Here is a 20,244-nt window from a genome sequence, read left to right on the forward strand (position 1 = left end):
TTTGTAACTACCTACAGATGCCACAAGAGGGTACCAAAAGACTACCCTTGGTCTATGAAGCCGCTCATGGCACAAGATTTAACCTCCCTCCCCCAAATTACATTGTTTGAAGACTTAATTATTAAAAAGATTCAATTTCAAAATAGCAAAAATAGAGGGCCCCCAAATTCAATTTCGATTAAATGAAACAGACGATAAAGGGGTTTACGGTACCTGTAAGGGAAGCACCAGGACAGGACCAGTCGGGTCCTGCATGTCTTTGAGGACTTGAGGCTTATGTGAAGACTGAAGGCCTGAATCCTCCAGCACCCTGCTGATAACCTCTAACATTCCCGGGGAGGACTGGACTCGGATTATGGGACTGGGGACCTGAGGAACAAGCCGAGCTAGACCACTGGGACCTTTTGGAATTTTGACTTTCGGGGAAACCTTAGAGAAGTCAGGGAGAGGGAAATGGACTTGACCCTGACCGTACTTCAACTCGCCGTAGGACCTGCTACGCAAATGTGACACTTTCCTGATCGGAACTTCACAATCTTCGGCCTTTGCTGGTGTTGTGACATTTTCATCTCGACTGGACGCTGTGTTGTTCCCCTCCAGACATTCACCTTTTGATCCACTGTTTCCATCACTGTCCAAATATCTGACACTTCTGTTGCTGAGTGTCGACACGCTACAAATAAGGTCGTCTATACTCTCCAGCATGGAGACCTCCGGAAGCGTCTCGGCTTCAATTAGCCTTCCAGTCTGCAGCAACTCCTCCTGAGAGAAATGCCACAGCAACACCTGGCTAATGTCAACTAGAGGTCGAGTGCACGGCGGGGCTACCTCTTCATCCTGTTCGTCATTGACATCCTCTTCTTCTTTCTCCTCATGAGGAATAACCGAAACCAAATCGTTGTGTGTAGAACCGGCATTTGTCGCCGATTGTCTTCCATCAGAGGTCACGTTACTCTGACAGCCATCCATGCCGTTGAAGTAAGGACCGCCAAGGTCGCCGTCATAAGGGAGATCCTCCTGATCCTCATCGCTCGTATTTTGACCGGCGTCCTCATGATGCCGGTTTAGGAGTTCTTCATTCTGCAATGTGCGGCTCTTAGTTGGTAACACCCCCTCGCTGACAAGAATGGAGTCTGAGGCAGTGTCATCTGGAAAGAAACAATTTTGTATTATCTTCAATCAAACAAAAAAATATTTCAAATTCTTTATCCCTGTATAGTGAAAAATGCTGAGCTTGCCTTAATTTTCTCACATATTTCCTTGTACTCAGTGTGAAATCTGGTTCTGTTTTGTTGAACGCAAAGATAATGAACATGGCGTTCCAAAAGTCACAATACACATTCGGTTTTCTATTTTGTTTCAAGTACCATTCGGACAGACGTCATTGAGCAGTTTTCACAAACCTTCTTGCCAGATGGCAATTTTGCAACTGCCAACTCAGTTTTCTTCTATTGTTATTGTGAAAAATATTGTATGTGAAAAGTGATGCACCAATATATCCCAATACTTTTGTCAATGGAGTGTGTTTTGCACATGTTGGAAATGTGAACCATTGCACCCTCTTAATGTACTGTAAAGAGAGATACAGCTACTTTTTATGGCCAACCATCCTAGTTTTGCCATTTTTAATTATAGTTTAAGTATATATGTTGGAGCCTGCATTTTATTTTTACATTTATTGCTTCGTGTCTTCAACTGTGACACAGTCAAAATTGTTGCAGTTGTCAAACTGTGTGGTGTATGAGACTCACCACTGAAATGAATGCTGGCCTCAGACATGGCAGACTCTGCATGTGACGGATGCAAAGCTAAAGAAGCCTGTAGATCACTGAGGGGCAGACTGTCATCCTCACAGAGATCCACCACGATTCTCTGCCGGATGCACTTTTCCCATAATAAAGTTGTTTTATGTTCTTCCTGAACGTCCTCGTCGGAATCTTCTTGTTCCCCCTCCATGACCAACGATCAGACTTTCTCTTTTTTGGGGGGTGGGGGGATGGAACAAGTTAACAAATCTAATAGATTTAAGTAAAGCAAGTATTGGAGAACATAATCTAATGTACAATGTAATCTACATCATTAAGATTTACAGCAATGCCAAGTGAAATTTCCTTATAATCCTGCCCATGAATACGCAGCATATAAACAAACACCAAATAACCTGTATCAAATATGGAAAAAAACAATAATTGAGAATCCTATAATACTACACACAAAAAAATCATAAGTCTTGGATAATATCCTAAAATGTATGTTCTCTTCTTGCATGTAGCATAAAGTCAGTCTGTCACAGTTGTCTACTTTTCATCTACATTCAAATGCTTATCTGATGAGTAGTGGGTTCTAAAAAAATCTAAAAAATCCTACCTGAAACAAGACGTCACCGCTTGGTGTATTGCCGAAAGAAAATAAGTCCAAAGCGTCTCCCAGTTCCTGTCTTGGCATATACTTTCTTGGACAGGTTTTGTTTCTGTGCCATCATTAATATTGCACATGTGAGTGGTGTCCATCTGGTCCTGAACTGTCAGCTGTCCAGGCGTCTGGTTGCTTAGTAACGGCACCTGAAATGACGCCTGGATTTTAACTGGACTTTCTTGTAATTTTTTTCAAAGACAAAATGGACGATCTTGATGTCACCGTCACTGCATTGTCAGGAATATCCTACAGATACATATATCACTGTACTTTATTTTTTTTCAGCCAGGGTGAATTATTTCTGTTAACCCAGCAGAAGTTGTCTTTCAATTCACGTTCCAAGCTTCAAATGGTTAAATAAAAATAGAATCAAAGCTTTCATCACGAGTGCATCATGATTCAATTATATTTTGCGGTCTGTATGGCTCAATGACAGCGGCTTTACCTTACGTCATGCCATCGTTTTATTCAAAAATATTGGACCAATGAACGGACGGCTGGGCGTGGCTTTCTTTGAATACCGCGCTCCGATTGGCTGCTTGTCCAAAAACAAACTTCACTACGATAAGGACAAAAAGTAAAAAAAAAAAAAGGCAACCTTCTTGAATTACTCATCGAAGTTTAACAAAATTAACTATGGCTATCGAATAGTGTCGTCTATGCGCAATGTGTCTATTTTTGCACGGGAGTAGGGTTTAACAAAGTGAAACAAGGAGAGAAGAATACACGACCTGTTCGAACTGGATCGACTCACGTAAGTTTTCAGCTAATTCGCTAACCGGCTAACCATTGACTTTGTAATTAGACGGTAATTCACAGTTCTTTGTGTTTCTTGAATAAAACTTCCAGACATATAAAATGGTGGGCATTTTATATGTCTAATATCTACTCGGAATAACCAGTTATATTACCTATTAAACAATGCTGACTTTTGAGAAACATGCTGACTTTTTAAAAGAAGTATTGTGGACGGTATTGATGAATCGAGTTAACTAGTCTTTGTTGTAATATTGAAACTTGCATAGTAAATAACTTCTAACTCATGATTCATTCTTGTATTGGATGCCACTATTGGCATTTCTGTTTACAGTGAAAATTCAAGGATAATGGATTCCAAGTACAGAGTGTTATTTATGATGAAAACTATGGACAAAAATGACAGTTGAAATAATTAATGGTAAAAAAAAATTCTCTACAGGCTTTCTAGATTTCCTGCCCCCGTGAGAAGGAGCTACAGGTCAGTATGCCATGATTTTGTATTTTTATTCCATTTACTTATGGGTTTCTGGCTTTGTGCTGTCTGGGGCACTCATTTCTTTCATAAATGCTGATCAGCCTCTTTGTGGAATCTTGAGTCAGTAGACACTTCATTAGATACACCTGCACTATCTTCTGACATCCGACACAAATGAGTGTAATTTTGTTCTCTTTGGACAGACTGTTGAAGTTATTTTTGCAACTGTTATTACATTACAGTACTGTGATTTCTTTCACTGTATCATACTAAGGACTGCTTCCAAAGTTTTGTCCATCTAATGTTGCTCGATCAGGAAATCGAGATGTTGGAACCGAGTGGAGTCTTGCACTAATGCAAGTGCACCTGATGTAATGTCTAGTGAGTGTGCTTCACCTGTGCACGCACCCACACACACGCACACACACACACAAACACACACACACTCGCGTACATGTCATGTCAACGAACAGCTTTTAACGCAATTCAGTTAGAAGCACACCCTCTTGGCAGACAATGGCGGGAAAGGTGCAGACAGCCACTCCTCAGACTGTGTCAATGAGGATTTCTTTTTGGGTTTTTTTTGTTTTTTTTTTTAGTCCAAGAGGGATTATTGTACCATACTATGTATGGACTTGGTCAATAGAGACACTCCCTTGCAGTCGACTGACAGTTGACACATTTCTACTTTTTATATGCTTTTGAATGTCGAGTGGGACCGCCATTGTTACATGCCCATACTTAGGAGGTTGTTTAGTGTCATTGGCAAACCACCTGTGTAAATCAAAATAGTCCATCTTTGCATGTGTCATCCATCGTTGCATCATCAAGATACTTAGCAACATTTCAGTTTCATAGAAACATTTAGAGTGATCAATTAATCGACGGTGCACGTTTGTGTAATATGTGAGGAAACCGGTGTACCCGGAGAAAACCCACTCAGGCACGGGGAGAACATGCAAACTCCCCAAAGGTAGACCGGGGCTTGGAATTGAACCCTGCACCTCTACAGTGTGAGGCGGACGTGCGAACCAGTCGCTAACCCAGGCTGAATTTAGCTCCTCCCCTAACATACAAAGAACTATGCGCCAGGGAAGATGGATCTCTTCAACAATACTTCCTTGACACCAATTACTACTTTCCTATTAGACAAACTTGTGGCGCCATCAGGATGGGTTCCCGAGGGGGGAAAAAATGCAAATAGATGAATTTATGAAGAGCAAAAGGCAAATATGTGGAGGTTCACTCAAAGATATTTTGAATGAAAAGATTGAGCTCAAGAATCTTTGGTGTTTTTTTTTTGGTTTAAAGTAAAGAATGAAGGGAAAACACCTTATCTGATTCCGGTGGCAGAAGTGCGAGTTTGGGGAGATGCATTGGTGTGGCTTGCATGACCTCATGGAGAAATGAGCTAATTGTTGGCTCTGGTCGCTTGCTTATCTTTGGGTAGTTCAGGCATGCCTTTTTCCCTTCCTCGTGGAGGATGTTCTGGACTGTTTCAGGGTTTCTTTTGGGTCCAACTTTTTAAAGCCTTTCCGTTCTCATTTCTGGCTCGCCGTGCAGCAACTTCAGAGCTCAAACCTGCGTCATTAATTGACAGCTAGCATGTGCTGACCGCCATCCTTTTCCATTCCCGCCCTGCACTCTCTCTCTCTCGTCCCGCCTCACTCAGCTCGCGCACGGCGCTGTTTTGGTGGGTGTTGCCATGGCAGCGCGTGGTCAGAAAGAGGCTTCACACACACACAGCATCTTGTATTCTCTCCACAGAGGGCCGCTGAGGGGGAGGGACGCACAAAGCAGCCCAGGGGACACTCACTAGCTAGCCTCCCTTCTGTGGACTTTTTAATTATTTTTCCTCCTAAATTTTGAACTACTTCTTTGCGCGTGCGCTTTTCAACGCAACCATTTGGTCAGGAACAAAATTAGGATTTTCCCTCATATTATGCACAGCAATGGATACCGACGGCTCCGTGATTAGCACACGAGCCGAGGATCAATCCTTCCATGTCCGCTACAGGTAGGAGCCTCAACTCAAAGAGTTGCACAGCTTAGTTGTTGTTCACCGTGACATACATGCTTTAAGAGCATTTTTTAAAATATGTTCAACAATTAAATTCATGTTGAGATTAGCCAAGGGGAAATTCAATCTGCTTCATCCACTCAGTGGCGCTGTCAGTGTGAATGTGAACGGTTGTCTGTCTGTAAATGTGATTGACGGGCAACCTGTCCAGAGTGCTGTCCGCCTTTCGGCTAGGAGAGGCTCCGGCTTGCTGCGTATCCGAACAGGAAATTGATGGATATACACGCGTGAAGGAGGTGATGTCATAAGTGAGGTGGCTCGAGATAGGGGGGCAAGATGGGCGTTAAGTGCCAAAGGCACCTCTCAACCTTAAGCAGTCTCAAGACTTTATTTGTCATGACTACGACCACTCCTGTATGGCTTGAAAAAAACCCAAAAACTTTTGTAATATATTTCTGGAAACAAACACAAAAAAACTGCTAAAACGATAAGCAGAGGCGAGATACTCGGCCTTATCAGAATGTATCACTCTTTGCAACGACGGCTAATACAAAGAATAACTCGACAATTTTCTAGATTTTTGCAATTGGAATTCTGGACAGTCCATCAGATACAAGGCAGGATGTAATTTCACTTTCCAATTTCTTGTGAATTTAATGTCAGGTGTATTTTGGCATCTGGAATTACCTGCCGAAGCTCCTGTTGAAGATAGCGTCAATATTTAACAAGCTCTAAAATATTCATCCCTTGCTTGCTTTGTGTGCGCGTTAACACTATCGGGATGGTAATTGACTCCATGGGACCGAAGCGGCCATCTGCCCGACATAAAACTACGTAAAGCCTTCGCCCCACCCGTAATCTGTTGCGCTCCTGCCGCTGTAATCTCACGTGACCAGGTCAGAGGAGAGACCTTGAGGGAAAGACGATAAAGATGAGCCGAGAGAACGCTGACTCGCATCTTTCCCGTGCCCTTGCTTGCATTTAGGCTTAACACGGTCGACGGTGTCACACGCCTTCGGGGGTTCGTCTCGTCTTTGATATCGCTGACGTCAGACACTTTGAGGTCACCGGGAATACAGATATACTTTTTGATTTGATCTCCGTGAGAACCAAAAGAGAAAAAGTTGTTCTTTTGAGGTTCCACCTCTCCTGCAGCGGAAACCTCAGTAGATGCGTCTCAGCTGCACCATGTGCTGCTGTTGTTGTAAGGCAAGAAAAAGCTGCAGGTAGGCCGGCACGCGTCACATCTACTTAACCGAACCCTCTTTGCTTGTACGCACAATGAGGATGCACATTTCATGTGAGTCAATATTCAAGATGTTTCAAAGTAAAAACGCCATGGGAAAACCCAAAAATGAAATTCTTATTTTGCTCATCTGCCTTCAAAGAATATTAAAAGAAAAAAAAACCTGGCTATGAAAAAAGATTAATCCTCAAAGGCAACGTAATGCATACGAACAATCTAAAAACAACGACAATTTCATAAAACGATTGCGTATTTGAGTTTAGCAGCAGTCGTAGTTTAATTTGTGCCAAAAAAAATGGATGTAATTTGCAAATGAATAGTGTGTCATGCACTTCGGGGCCACCGTACGAAACAGATTGATGGCATTTCCATTCATTTCAGTGGGCATTGATGATTTGAGAAATGAGTGTTTTGAGTGACGAGCATGAATGAATGAACCACGTAGCTCAAGGTTCCACTGCATTACCATTCGCTTTAAAGCTCTTTGAGGAGTCCCATCGCGAGTGTATTTGGGTGACTTATCCACAATTTGTAAGAGACTGGGTGTGAGTCGATAATCAACCTTGAAAAGCTCTCGCGTCTTTTGATGTCTTTGGAACAATAGAGGGAAATTTCCCCGCTGACACAAAAGTGAGACTTTTATGTTGGCCTTGCCTGATGAAAACCATGAACACATCAACCCAACAAACAGTCCATAAAGTCATTTGCTGTAAATAATGACCTCATATTATTTTAAACATATGCGGCCTATAAAGCAAACATACTCCATTTTTGGTCGAAACTCATCGTGTTGGACTTAGGCACACGCATTGAAAGATTTTTATGCACTCATCTTGCAACCTATCCAGATTCTGCTGTGAGAGCCGACTACTCTACTACTAAATGATGCCATCTACCATAACAAATAAGGGCGTACGTGTACACTCTGCTCAGTCAGTTCCACAGTCTGGGTCCATTGTTCTCTGTAAATGGAAGGAAGCAGTGAAACAACATCCTCTACTGAAGGATTCCGCTGCCCCGCAAAGCTTTTGGCCACTCGGTTCTGGTGATCTTGCCCGAATGACTGCGCATCTCTTGAGAGCCTTTTCCCAATTCCAAAAGTAAATTTTTTTTTACCTCGTGACCACTGTAGGATGGAGGTGTCCTGCCTTGAGCTGGCGCTGGAGGGCGAGCGCCTCTGCAAGTTGGGCGACTACAGAGCCGGCGTATCCTTCTTCGAAGCCGCCATCCAGGTGGGCACGGAGGACCTGCAGGTGCTCAGCGCCATCTACAGCCAGCTGGGCAACGCCTACTTCCACCTGCACGACTACGCCAAGGCGCTGGAGTTCCACCGGCACGACCTCACCTTGACCAGGTCGGGGGTTGGCGTCACCGCAGGCACGCCAGAGCGATCCCGTCACGCCGGGTCTCACTTTTGAAACGCGTTTCTGTCGCGCAGGACCATCGGGGATCTGCTCGGCGAGGCCAAAGCCAGCGGGAATCTTGGCAATACACTGAAGGTGCTGGGGAGGTTCGATGAGGCCATGGTGTGCTGTCAGAGGCACTTGGAGATAGCGAGGGACATCAGCGACAAGGTAACCTTTTAAATAAAAAGATGCAGTAACTGCTGTTCCCTGAAAGGGGGAAAGTTTTGGAGGTGAGAGTTTGTGGTATGTTCATGGTTTAAAAAGTTAATGTGTAGGCAAATATAAACACGGGGCCTGGGGGTTCGAATTGTGTGTGCTGTTCCTTACTCCTGCCCTACTGCAAAGCTTCTTCCTGTTTACATCCGCAGCTGACCAATAAGAGCGGGAGAGCTTTTTAGTTTAGTTGTTTAAAAGACAGTGAGATTCATTTATGTGAAGTCACTCATTAGTGATAAATATAAATATGCACAACTTTATTTCTATACATCTCTGCCATTGGTCACGTTAACAATTGATCACATCTAGACCATTCCTAGAAAATCACAATATCCCATCACTGGGTAAGCTATTTTTAACATCAGGTTGTTCGTTGCCTCTCATGTGGTACTTGGGGGCTACCTGGTGCCCGCTGTCACCACGTTGGTGACCCCCTTAGTGCTGCATACAGACTTAAACAATTATCATTTAATACCAAATATAAAAAGTTTTCATGTGTGGGTTCCAGGTGGGTCAGGCGCGAGCTCTCTACAACTTTGGCAACGTGTATCATGCGAAAGGAAAAAGTATTTGCTGGAGTGGAGCAGAGCCTGGAGATTTCCCAGAAGACGTTATGGCGGCGCTGAGGAAGGCCTCGGAATATTACGAGTATGTCACAGTGTACTTACTGTGTGTGTGTGTGTTAATATCACCTGTATGATCCAGTTTATCAGTCATCCCCGCGTGCACTTTCAGGGCAAACCTGGTGCTCGTGCAGGAGCTTGGTGACCGGGCCGCCCAGGGTCGAACGTACGGCAACCTGGGTAACACTCACTACCTGCTGGGGAACTTTCGCAACGCCGTGGCGTCTCATGAGCAGGTGAGGGCTGAGGCCACAAAAAAAAAAAAAAAAAAAAAGTTGATTTAAATAAAAATAGAATCAAAGCTTTCATCACGAGTGCATCATGATTCAATTATATTTTGCGGTCTGTATGGCTCAATGACAGCGGCTTTACCTTACGTCATGCCATCGTTTTATTCAAAAATATTGGACCAATGAACGGACGGCTGGGCGTGGCTTTCTTTGAATACCGCGCTCCGATTGGCTGCTTGTCCAAAAACAAACTTCACTACGATAAGGACAAAAAGTAAAAAAAAAAAAAGGCAACCTTCTTGAATTACTCATCGAAGTTTAACAAAATTAACTATGGCTATCGAATAGTGTCGTCTATGCGCAATGTGTCTATTTTTGCACGGGAGTAGGGTTTAACAAAGTGAAACAAGGAGAGAAGAATACACGACCTGTTCGAACTGGATCGACTCACGTAAGTTTTCAGCTAATTCGCTAACCGGCTAACCATTGACTTTGTAATTAGACGGTAATTCACAGTTCTTTGTTTCTTGAATAAAACTTCCAGACATATAAAATGGTGGGCATTTTATATGTCTAATATCTACTCGGAATAACCAGTTATATTACCTATTAAACAATGCTGACTTTTGAGAAACATGCTGACTTTTTAAAAGAAGTATTGTGGACGGTATTGATGAATCGAGTTAACTAGTCTTTGTTGTAATATTGAAACTTGCATAGTAAATAACTTCTAACTCATGATTCATTCTTGTATTGGATGCCACTATTGGCATTTCTGTTTACAGTGAAAATTCAAGGATAATGGATTCCAAGTACAGAGTGTTATTTATGATGAAAACTATGGACAAAAATGACAGTTGAAATAATTAATGGTAAAAAAAAATTCTCTACAGGCTTTCTAGATTTCCTGCCCCCGTGAGAAGGAGCTACAGGTCAGTATGCCATGATTTTGTATTTTTATTCCATTTACTTATGGGTTTCTGGCTTTGTGCTGTCTGGGGCACTCATTTCTTTCATAAATGCTGATCAGCCTCTTTGTGGAATCTTGAGTCAGTAGACACTTCATTAGATACACCTGCACTATCTTCTGACATCCGACACAAATGAGTGTAATTTTGTTCTCTTTGGACAGACTGTTGAAGTTATTTTTGCAACTGTTATTACATTACAGTACTGTGATTTCTTTCACTGTATCATACTAAGGACTGCTTCCAAAGTTTTGTCCATCTAATGTCGCTCGATCAGGAAATCGAGATGTTGGAACCGAGTGGAGTCTTGCACTAATGCAAGTGCACCTGATGTAATGTCTAGTGAGTGTGCTTCACCTGTGCACGCACCCACACACACGCACACACACACACAAACACACACACACTCGCGTACATGTCATGTCAACGAACAGCTTTTAACGCAATTCAGTTAGAAGCACACCCTCTTGGCAGACAATGGCGGGAAAGGTGCAGACAGCCACTCCTCAGACTGTGTCAATGAGGATTTCTTTTTGGGTTTTTTTTGTTTTTTTTTTTAGTCCAAGAGGGATTATTGTACCATACTATGTATGGACTTGGTCAATAGAGACACTCCCTTGCAGTCGACTGACAGTTGACACATTTCTACTTTTTATATGCTTTTGAATGTCGAGTGGGACCGCCATTGTTACATGCCCATACTTAGGAGGTTGTTTAGTATCATTGGCAAACCACCTGTGTAAATCAAAATAGTCCATCTTTGCATGTGTCATCCATCGTTGCATCATCAAGATACTTAGCAACATTTCAGTTTCATAGAAACATTTAGAGTGATCAATTAATCGACGGTGCACGTTTGTGGAATATGTGAGGAAACCGGTGTACCCGGAGAAAACCCACTCAGGCACGGGGAGAACATGCAAACTCCCCAAAGGTAGACCGGGGCTTGGAATTGAACCCTGCACCTCTACAGTGTGAGGCGGACGTGCGAACCAGTCGCTAACCCAGGCTGAATTTAGCTCCTCCCCTAACATACAAAGAACTATGCGCCAGGGAAGATGGATCTCTTCAACAATACTTCCTTGACACCAATTACTACTTTCCTATTAGACAAACTTGTGGCGCCATCAGGATGGGTTCCCGAGGGGGGAAAAAATGCAAATAGATGAATTTATGAAGAGCAAAAGGCAAATATGTGGAGGTTCACTCAAAGATATTTTGAATGAAAAGATTGAGCTCAAGAATCTTTGGTGTTTTTTTTTTGGTTTAAAGTAAAGAATGAAGGGAAAACACCTTATCTGATTCCGGTGGCAGAAGTGCGAGTTTGGGGAGATGCATTGGTGTGGCTTGCATGACCTCATGGAGAAATGAGCTAATTGTTGGCTCTGGTCGCTTGCTTATCTTTGGGTAGTTCAGGCATGCCTTTTTCCCTTCCTCGTGGAGGATGTTCTGGACTGTTTCAGGGTTTCTTTTGGGTCCAACTTTTTAAAGCCTTTCCGTTCTCATTTCTGGCTCGCCGTGCAGCAACTTCAGAGCTCAAACCTGCGTCATTAATTGACAGCTAGCATGTGCTGACCGCCATCCTTTTCCATTCCCGCCCTGCACTCTCTCTCTCTCGTCCCGCCTCACTCAGCTCGCGCACGGCGCTGTTTTGGTGGGTGTTGCCATGGCAGCGCGTGGTCAGAAAGAGGCTTCACACACACACAGCATCTTGTATTCTCTCCACAGAGGGCCGCTGAGGGGGAGGGACGCACAAAGCAGCCCAGGGGACACTCACTAGCTAGCCTCCCTTCTGTGGACTTTTTAATTATTTTTCCTCCTAAATTTTGAACTACTTCTTTGCGCGTGCGCTTTTCAACGCAACCATTTGGTCAGGAACAAAATTAGGATTTTCCCTCATATTATGCACAGCAATGGATACCGACGGCTCCGTGATTAGCAAACCGTCCTCCTAAATTTTGAACTACTTCTTTGCGCGTGCGCTTTTCAACGCAACCATTTGGTCAGGAACAAAATTAGGATTTTCCCTCATATTATGCACAGCAATGGATACCGACGGCTCCGTGATTAGCACACGAGCCGAGGATCAATCCTTCCATGTCCGCTACAGGTAGGAGCCTCAACTCAAAGAGTTGCACAGCTTAGTTGTTGTTCACCGTGACATACATGCTTTAAGAGCATTTTTTAAAATATGTTCAACAATTAAATTCATGTTGAGATTAGCCAAGGGGAAATTCAATCTGCTTCATCCACTCAGTGGCGCTGTCAGTGTGAATGTGAACGGTTGTCTGTCTGTAAATGTGATTGACGGGCAACCTGTCCAGAGTGCTGTCCGCCTTTCGGCTAGGAGAGGCTCCGGCTTGCTGCGTATCCGAACAGGAAATTGATGGATATACACGCGTGAAGGAGGTGATGTCATAAGTGAGGTGGCTCGAGATAGGGGGGCAAGATGGGCGTTAAGTGCCAAAGGCACCTCTCAACCTTAAGCAGTCTCAAGACTTTATTTGTCATGACTACGACCACTCCTGTATGGCTTGAAAAAAACCCAAAAACTTTTGTAATATATTTCTGGAAACAAACACAAAAAAACTGCTAAAACGATAAGCAGAGGCGAGATACTCGGCCTTATCAGAATGTATCACTCTTTGCAACGACGGCTAATACAAAGAATAACTCGACAATTTTCTAGATTTTTGCAATTGGAATTCTGGACAGTCCATCAGATACAAGGCAGGATGTAATTTCACTTTCCAATTTCTTGTGAATTTAATGTCAGGTGTATTTTGGCATCTGGAATTACCTGCCGAAGCTCCTGTTGAAGATAGCGTCAATATTTAACAAGCTCTAAAATATTCATCCCTTGCTTGCTTTGTGTGCGCGTTAACACTATCGGGATGGTAATTGACTCCATGGGACCGAAGCGGCCATCTGCCCGACATAAAACTACGTAAAGCCTTCGCCCCACCCGTAATCTGTTGCGCTCCTGCCGCTGTAATCTCACGTGACCAGGTCAGAGGAGAGACCTTGAGGGAAAGACGATAAAGATGAGCCGAGAGAACGCTGACTCGCATCTTTCCCGTGCCCTTGCTTGCATTTAGGCTTAACACGGTCGACGGTGTCACACGCCTTCGGGGGTTCGTCTCGTCTTTGATATCGCTGACGTCAGACACTTTGAGGTCACCGGGAATACAGATATACTTTTTGATTTGATCTCCGTGAGAACCAAAAGAGAAAAAGTTGTTCTTTTGAGGTTCCACCTCTCCTGCAGCGGAAACCTCAGTAGATGCGTCTCAGCTGCACCATGTGCTGCTGTTGTTGTAAGGCAAGAAAAAGCTGCAGGTAGGCCGGCACGCGTCACATCTACTTAACCGAACCCTCTTTGCTTGTACGCACAATGAGGATGCACATTTCATGTGAGTCAATATTCAAGATGTTTCAAAGTAAAAACGCCATGGGAAAACCCAAAAATGAAATTCTTATTTTGCTCATCTGCCTTCAAAGAATATTAAAAGAAAAAAAAACCTGGCTATGAAAAAAGATTAATCCTCAAAGGCAACGTAATGCATACGAACAATCTAAAAACAACGACAATTTCATAAAACGATTGCGTATTTGAGTTTAGCAGCAGTCGTAGTTTAATTTGTGCCAAAAAAAATGGATGTAATTTGCAAATGAATAGTGTGTCATGCACTTCGGGGCCACCGTACGAAACAGATTGATGGCATTTCCATTCATTTCAGTGGGCATTGATGATTTGAGAAATGAGTGTTTTGAGTGACGAGCATGAATGAATGAACCACGTAGCTCAAGGTTCCACTGCATTACCATTCGCTTTAAAGCTCTTTGAGGAGTCCCATCGCGAGTGTATTTGGGTGACTTATCCACAATTTGTAAGAGACTGGGTGTGAGTCGATAATCAACCTTGAAAAGCTCTCGCGTCTTTTGATGTCTTTGGAACAATAGAGGGAAATTTCCCCGCTGACACAAAAGTGAGACTTTTATGTTGGCCTTGCCTGATGAAAACCATGAACACATCAACCCAACAAACAGTCCATAAAGTCATTTGCTGTAAATAATGACCTCATATTATTTTAAACATATGCGGCCTATAAAGCAAACATACTCCATTTTTGGTCGAAACTCATCGTGTTGGACTTAGGCACACGCATTGAAAGATTTTTATGCACTCATCTTGCAACCTATCCAGATTCTGCTGTGAGAGCCGACTACTCTACTACTCAATGATGCCATCTACCATAACCGTACGTGTACACTCTGCTCAGTCAGTTCCACAGTCTGGGTCCATTGTTCTCTGTAAATGGAAGGAAGCAGTGAAACAACATCCTCTACTGAAGGATTCCGCTGCCCCGCAAAGCTTTTGGCCACTCGGTTCTGGTGATCTTGCCCGAATGACTGCGCATCTCTTGAGAGCCTTTTCCCAATTCCAAAAGTAAATTTTTTTTTACCTCGTGACCACTGTAGGATGGAGGTGTCCTGCCTTGAGCTGGCGCTGGAGGGCGAGCGCCTCTGCAAGTTGGGCGACTACAGAGCCGGCGTATCCTTCTTCGAAGCCGCCATCCAGGTGGGCACGGAGGACCTGCAGGTGCTCAGCGCCATCTACAGCCAGCTGGGCAACGCCTACTTCCACCTGCACGACTACGCCAAGGCGCTGGAGTTCCACCGGCACGACCTCACCTTGACCAGGTCGGGGGTTGGCGTCACCGCAGGCACGCCAGAGCGATCCCGTCACGCCGGGTCTCACTTTTGAAACGCGTTTCTGTCGCGCAGGACCATCGGGGATCTGCTCGGCGAGGCCAAAGCCAGCGGGAATCTTGGCAATACACTGAAGGTGCTGGGGAGGTTCGATGAGGCCATGGTGTGCTGTCAGAGGCACTTGGAGATAGCGAGGGACATCAGCGACAAGGTAACCTTTTAAATAAAAAGATGCAGTAACTGCTGTTCCCTGAAAGGGGGAAAGTTTTGGAGGTGAGAGTTTGTGGTATGTTCATGGTTTAAAAAGTTAATGTGTAGGCAAATATAAACACGGGGCCTGGGGGTTCGAATTGTGTGTGCTGTTCCTTACTCCTGCCCTACTGCAAAGCTTCTTCCTGTTTACATCCGCAGCTGACCAATAAGAGCGGGAGAGCTTTTTAGTTTAGTTGTTTAAAAGACAGTGAGATTCATTTATGTGAAGTCACTCATTAGTGATAAATATAAATATGCACAACTTTATTTCTATACATCTCTGCCATTGGTCACGTTAACAATTGATCACATCTAGACCATTCCTAGAAAATCACAATATCCCATCACTGGGTAAGCTATTTTTAACATCAGGTTGTTCGTTGCCTCTCATGTGGTACTTGGGGGCTACCTGGTGCCCGCTGTCACCACGTTGGTGACCCCCTTAGTGCTGCATACAGACTTAAACAATTATCATTTAATACCAAATATAAAAAGTTTTCATGTGTGGGTTCCAGGTGGGTCAGGCGCGAGCTCTCTACAACTTTGGCAACGTGTATCATGCGAAAGGAAAAAGTATTTGCTGGAGTGGAGCAGAGCCTGGAGATTTCCCAGAAGACGTTATGGCGGCGCTGAGGAAGGCCTCGGAATATTACGAGTATGTCACAGTGTACTTACTGTGTGTGTGTGTGTTAATATCACCTGTATGATCCAGTTTATCAGTCATCCCCGCGTGCACTTTCAGGGCAAACCTGGTGCTCGTGCAGGAGCTTGGTGACCGGGCCGCCCAGGGTCGAACGTACGGCAACCTGGGTAACACTCACTACCTGCTGGGGAACTTTCGCAACGCCGTGGCGTCTCATGAGCAGGTGAGGGCTGAGGCCACAAAAAAAAAAAAAAAAAAAAAGTTGATTATCTTGGGTGGGAAATTTGCCCTGGAAAATAAATCGTTCCATCTGTCTTCAGCGTCTCCTAATAGCAAAGGAATTTGGTGACCGCTCCGCGGAAAGACGTGCTTACTGCAACCTGGGCAACGCTTACATCTTCCTCGGAGAGTTCGAAGTGGCCGCCGAGCATTATAAGTAAGTCGACTTGCTCAGGTGGTTGCGTTGACAAAGTAGTCCAGCGCACTTAATATTAGTCAGGTCACTTGTATGTCAAGGCACGATTTGAAATGTCCGCGGTGTTTCAGGAGGACGCTGCAGCTGGCGAGACAGCTGAAGGATCGGGCGGTGGAGGCTCAGGCATGCTACAGTTTGGGCAACACGTACACTCTGCTGCAGGACTACGAGAGAGCCATCGACTACCACCTCAAACACCTCATCATAGCCCAGGACCTCAATGACCGGTACGCCCGCTCGCACGACCACACCGGAGCCATCAGGGTCATCGCTTACTTTAACCAGAGTGCCGTGCGCGTGCAGGATTGGCGAAGGTCGAGCGTGCTGGAGTCTGGGAAACGCCCACACTGCACTTGGTAGCCACGACCAGGCTATGCACTTTGCTGAGAAACACCTGGAGATCTGCAGAGAGGTTTGTCAAGTCGCCCTTCATCACACTTGATTACCTGCACCAGACCTCGCTGAAAAAAAAAAAACACCTGCACGACTACGCCAAGGCGCTGGAGTTCCACCGGCACGACCTCACCTTGACCAGGTCGGGGGTTGGCGTCACCGCAGGCACGCCAGAGCGATCCCGTCACGCCGGGTCTCACTTTTGAAACGCGTTTCTGTCGCGCAGGACCATCGGGGATCTGCTCGGCGAGGCCAAAGCCAGCGGGAATCTTGGCAATACACTGAAGGTGCTGGGGAGGTTCGATGAGGCCATGGTGTGCTGTCAGAGGCACTTGGAGATAGCGAGGGACATCAGCGACAAGGTAACCTTTTAAATAAAAAGATGCAGTAACTGCTGTTCCCTGAAAGGGGGAAAGTTTTGGAGGTGAGAGTTTGTGGTATGTTCATGGTTTAAAAAGTTAATGTGTAGGCAAATATAAACACGGGGCCTGGGGGTTCGAATTGTGTGTGCTGTTCCTTACTCCTGCCCTACTGCAAAGCTTCTTCCTGTTTACAGCCGCAGCTGACCAATAAGAGCGGGAGAGCTTTTTAGTTTAGTTGTTTAAAAGACAGTGAGATTCATTTATGTGAAGTCACTCATTAGTGATAAATATAAATATGCACAACTTTATTTCTATACATCTCTGCCATTGGTCACGTTAACAATTGATCACATCTAGACCATTCCTAGAAAATCACAATATCCCATCACTGGGTAAGCTATTTTTAACATCAGGTTGTTCGTTGCCTCTCATGTGGTACTTGGGGGCTACCTGGTGCCCGCTGTCACCACGTTGGTGACCCCCTTAGTGCTGCATACAGACTTAAACAATGTGGTACTTGGGCTACCTGGTGCCCGCTGTCACCACGTTGGTGACCCCCTTAGTGCTGCATACAGACTTATAAAATTATCATTTAATACCAAATATAAAAAGTTTTCATGTGTGGGTTCCAGGTGGGTCAGGCGCGAGCTCTCTACAACTTTGGCAACGTGTATCATGCGAAAGGAAAAAGTATTTGCTGGAGTGGAGCAGAGCCTGGAGATTTCCCAGAAGACGTTATGGCGGCGCTGAGGAAGGCCTCGGAATATTACGAGTATGTCACAGTGTACTTACTGTGTGTGTGTGTGTTAATATCACCTGTATGATCCAGTTTATCAGTCATCCCCGCGTGCACTTTCAGGGCAAACCTGGTGCTCGTGCAGGAGCTTGGTGACCGGGCCGCCCAGGGTCGAACGTACGGCAACCTGGGTAACACTCACTACCTGCTGGGGAACTTTCGCAACGCCGTGGCGTCTCATGAGCAGGTGAGGGCTGAGGCCACAAAAAAAAAAAAAAAAAAAAAGTTGATTATCTTGGGTGGGAAATTTGCCCTGGAAAATAAATCGTTCCATCTGTCTTCAGCGTCTCCTAATAGCAAAGGAATTTGGTGACCGCTCCGCGGAAAGACGTGCTTACTGCAACCTGGGCAACGCTTACATCTTCCTCGGAGAGTTCGAAGTGGCCGCCGAGCATTATAAGTAAGTCGACTTGCTCAGGTGGTTGCGTTGACAAAGTAGTCCAGCGCACTTAATATTAGTCAGGTCACTTGTATGTCAAGGCACGATTTGAAATGTCCGCGGTGTTTCAGGAGGACGCTGCAGCTGGCGAGACAGCTGAAGGATCGGGCGGTGGAGGCTCAGGCATGCTACAGTTTGGGCAACACGTACACTCTGCTGCAGGACTACGAGAGAGCCATCGACTACCACCTCAAACACCTCATCATAGCCCAGGACCTCAATGACCGGTACGCCCGCTCGCACGACCACACCGGAGCCATCAGGGTCATCGCTTACTTTAACCAGAGTGCCGTGCGCGTGCAGGATTGGCGAAGGTCGAGCGTGCTGGAGTCTGGGAAACGCCCACACTGCACTTGGTAGCCACGACCAGGCTATGCACTTTGCTGAGAAACACCTGGAGATCTGCAGAGAGGTTTGTCAAGTCGCCCTTCATCACACTTGATTACCTGCACCAGACCTCGCTGAAAAAAAAAAAAGAAATCAATCATTCCTGCGGTTTTAAAGTTAAATAATACTTGTCAACAAATGTTAAAAAATGTACCAGACCGGAGACAGGAGCGGCGAGCTGACGGCGCGTATGAACGTCACAGATCTGCAGACGGTCTTAGGCCTGAGCTACAGCACCAATAACTCCACCCTGTCCGAGAACATCGACGACAAGATGCAAGGTGAGCGATTTGGGACGTTGAATGTTTTCCATGTTTTCCCAATGGCAGCCACCGTCAGCAGGTCTGCGTTGCAGGGGCGAGGCCGAGGATGAGCAGGAGGCGCAGCATGGAGAACCTGGAGCTGATGAACCTCACGCCTGACAAGATGAACGTATGTGCCTCACTTTTTTTTTTTGAGGGACATCAGCGACAAGGTAACCTTTTAAATAAAAAGATGCAGTAACTGCTGTTCCCTGAAAGGGGGAAAGTTTTGGAGGTGAGAGTTTGTGGTATGTTCATGGTTTAAAAAGTTAATGTGTAGGCAAATATAAACACGGGGCCTGGGGGTTCGAATTGTGTGTGCTGTTCCTTACTCCTGCCCTACTGCAAAGCTTCTTCCTGTTTACATCCGCAGCTGACCAATAAGAGCGGGAGAGCTTTTTAGTTTAGTTGTTTAAAAGACAGTGAGATTCATTTATGTGAAGTCACTCATTAGTGATAAATATAAATATGCACAACTTTATTTCTATACATCTCTGCCATTGGTCACGTTAACAATTGATCACATCTAGACCATTCCTAGAAAATCACAATATCCCATCACTGGGTAAGCTATTTTTAACATCAGGTTGTTCGTTGCCTCTCATGTGGTACTTGGGGGCTACCTGGTGCCCGCTGTCACCACGTTGGTGACCCCCTTAGTGCTGCATACAGACTTAAACAATTATCATTTAATACCAAATATAAAAAGTTTTCATGTGTGGGTTCCAGGTGGGTCAGGCGCGAGCTCTCTACAACTTTGGCAACGTGTATCATGCGAAAGGAAAAAGTATTTGCTGGAGTGGAGCAGAGCCTGGAGATTTCCCAGAAGACGTTATGGCGGCGCTGAGGAAGGCCTCGGAATATTACGAGTATGTCACAGTGTACTTACTGTGTGTGTGTGTGTTAATATCACCTGTATGATCCAGTTTATCAGTCATCCCCGCGTGCACTTTCAGGGCAAACCTGGTGCTCGTGCAGGAGCTTGGTGACCGGGCCGCCCAGGGTCGAACGTACGGCAACCTGGGTAACACTCACTACCTGCTGGGGAACTTTCGCAACGCCGTGGCGTCTCATGAGCAGGTGAGGGCTGAGGCCACAAAAAAAAAAAAAAAAAAAAAAAAGTT

At 45.0% G+C, this 20,244-nt stretch overlaps 3 protein-coding genes across 4 annotated transcripts in view; 2 read left to right on the forward strand and 1 right to left on the reverse strand.

The window, feature by feature from the left end:
* LOC109507391 (protein AKNAD1-like) lies at nt 1-2,799 on the reverse strand. The gene is made up of 3 exons (XM_019856782.1): nt 2,368-2,799; nt 1,752-1,976; nt 1-1,148 (listed from the first exon to the last, which is right to left on the reverse strand). The coding sequence occupies exons 2-3, from the start codon at nt 1,954-1,956 to the stop codon at nt 205-207; spliced, it is 1,149 nt and encodes a 382-aa protein (XP_019712341.1). The 5' UTR covers nt 1,957-1,976; nt 2,368-2,799; the 3' UTR covers nt 1-204.
* A 198-nt stretch (nt 2,800-2,997) lies between these two features.
* The window catches only part of LOC109507390 (G-protein-signaling modulator 2-like), a 24,149-nt gene continuing 6,902 nt past the window's right edge, over nt 2,998-20,244 (forward strand). Inside the window, exons 1-12 of one of the 2 annotated variants that reach the window (XM_019856781.1) lie at nt 2,998-3,169; nt 3,614-3,652; nt 8,048-8,240; nt 16,948-16,976; nt 17,061-17,196; nt 17,829-17,968; nt 18,056-18,179; nt 18,277-18,392; nt 18,503-18,658; nt 18,735-18,843; nt 18,976-19,099; nt 19,174-19,250. In XM_019856781.1, the coding sequence (XP_019712340.1) occupies nt 8,049-8,240; nt 16,948-16,976; nt 17,061-17,196; nt 17,829-17,968; nt 18,056-18,179; nt 18,277-18,392; nt 18,503-18,658; nt 18,735-18,843; nt 18,976-19,099; nt 19,174-19,250 (1,203 nt within the window). In that variant the 5' untranslated portion in view covers nt 2,998-3,169; nt 3,614-3,652; nt 8,048. Of the gene's footprint in view, nt 3,170-3,613; nt 3,653-4,675; nt 5,667-8,047; nt 8,241-16,947; nt 16,977-17,060; nt 17,197-17,828; nt 17,969-18,055; nt 18,180-18,276; nt 18,393-18,502; nt 18,659-18,734; nt 18,844-18,975; nt 19,100-19,173; nt 19,251-20,244 lie in introns of those variants that run through there. The other variant, XM_019856780.1, reaches the window with a different exon arrangement.
* LOC109507300 (G-protein-signaling modulator 2-like) lies at nt 12,327-16,883 on the forward strand. The gene is made up of 8 exons (XM_019856631.1): nt 12,327-12,468; nt 14,841-15,062; nt 15,147-15,282; nt 15,839-15,978; nt 16,066-16,189; nt 16,287-16,402; nt 16,513-16,668; nt 16,745-16,883. The coding sequence occupies exons 1-8, from the start codon at nt 12,404-12,406 to the stop codon at nt 16,881-16,883; spliced, it is 1,098 nt and encodes a 365-aa protein (XP_019712190.1). The 5' UTR covers nt 12,327-12,403.

This window comes from Hippocampus comes, unplaced genomic scaffold (genome assembly GCF_001891065.2).
Source record: "Hippocampus comes isolate QL1 unplaced genomic scaffold, H_comes_QL1_v1.1 scaffold105, whole genome shotgun sequence".
Taxonomy (NCBI): domain Eukaryota; kingdom Metazoa; phylum Chordata; class Actinopteri; order Syngnathiformes; family Syngnathidae; genus Hippocampus; species Hippocampus comes.

Excerpts from the sequence above, each read along its gene's own strand:
- LOC109507391 (XM_019856782.1), bottom strand. The coding sequence starts at position 1,956 with ATGGAGGGGGAACAAGAAGATTCCGACGAGGACGTTCAGGAAGAACAT. Across the intron at positions 1,149-1,751 it reads GGCCAGCATTCATTTCAGTG|ATGACACTGCCTCAGACTCC; the intron begins GTGAGTCTCATA and ends GTTTCTTTCCAG.
- LOC109507300 (XM_019856631.1), top strand. The coding sequence starts at position 12,404 with ATGGATACCGACGGCTCCGTGATTAGCACACGAGCCGAGGATCAATCC. Across the intron at positions 15,063-15,146 it reads CACGACCTCACCTTGACCAG|GACCATCGGGGATCTGCTCG; the intron begins GTCGGGGGTTGG and ends TCTGTCGCGCAG. Across the intron at positions 16,403-16,512 it reads GTGGCCGCCGAGCATTATAA|GAGGACGCTGCAGCTGGCGA; the intron begins GTAAGTCGACTT and ends GCGGTGTTTCAG.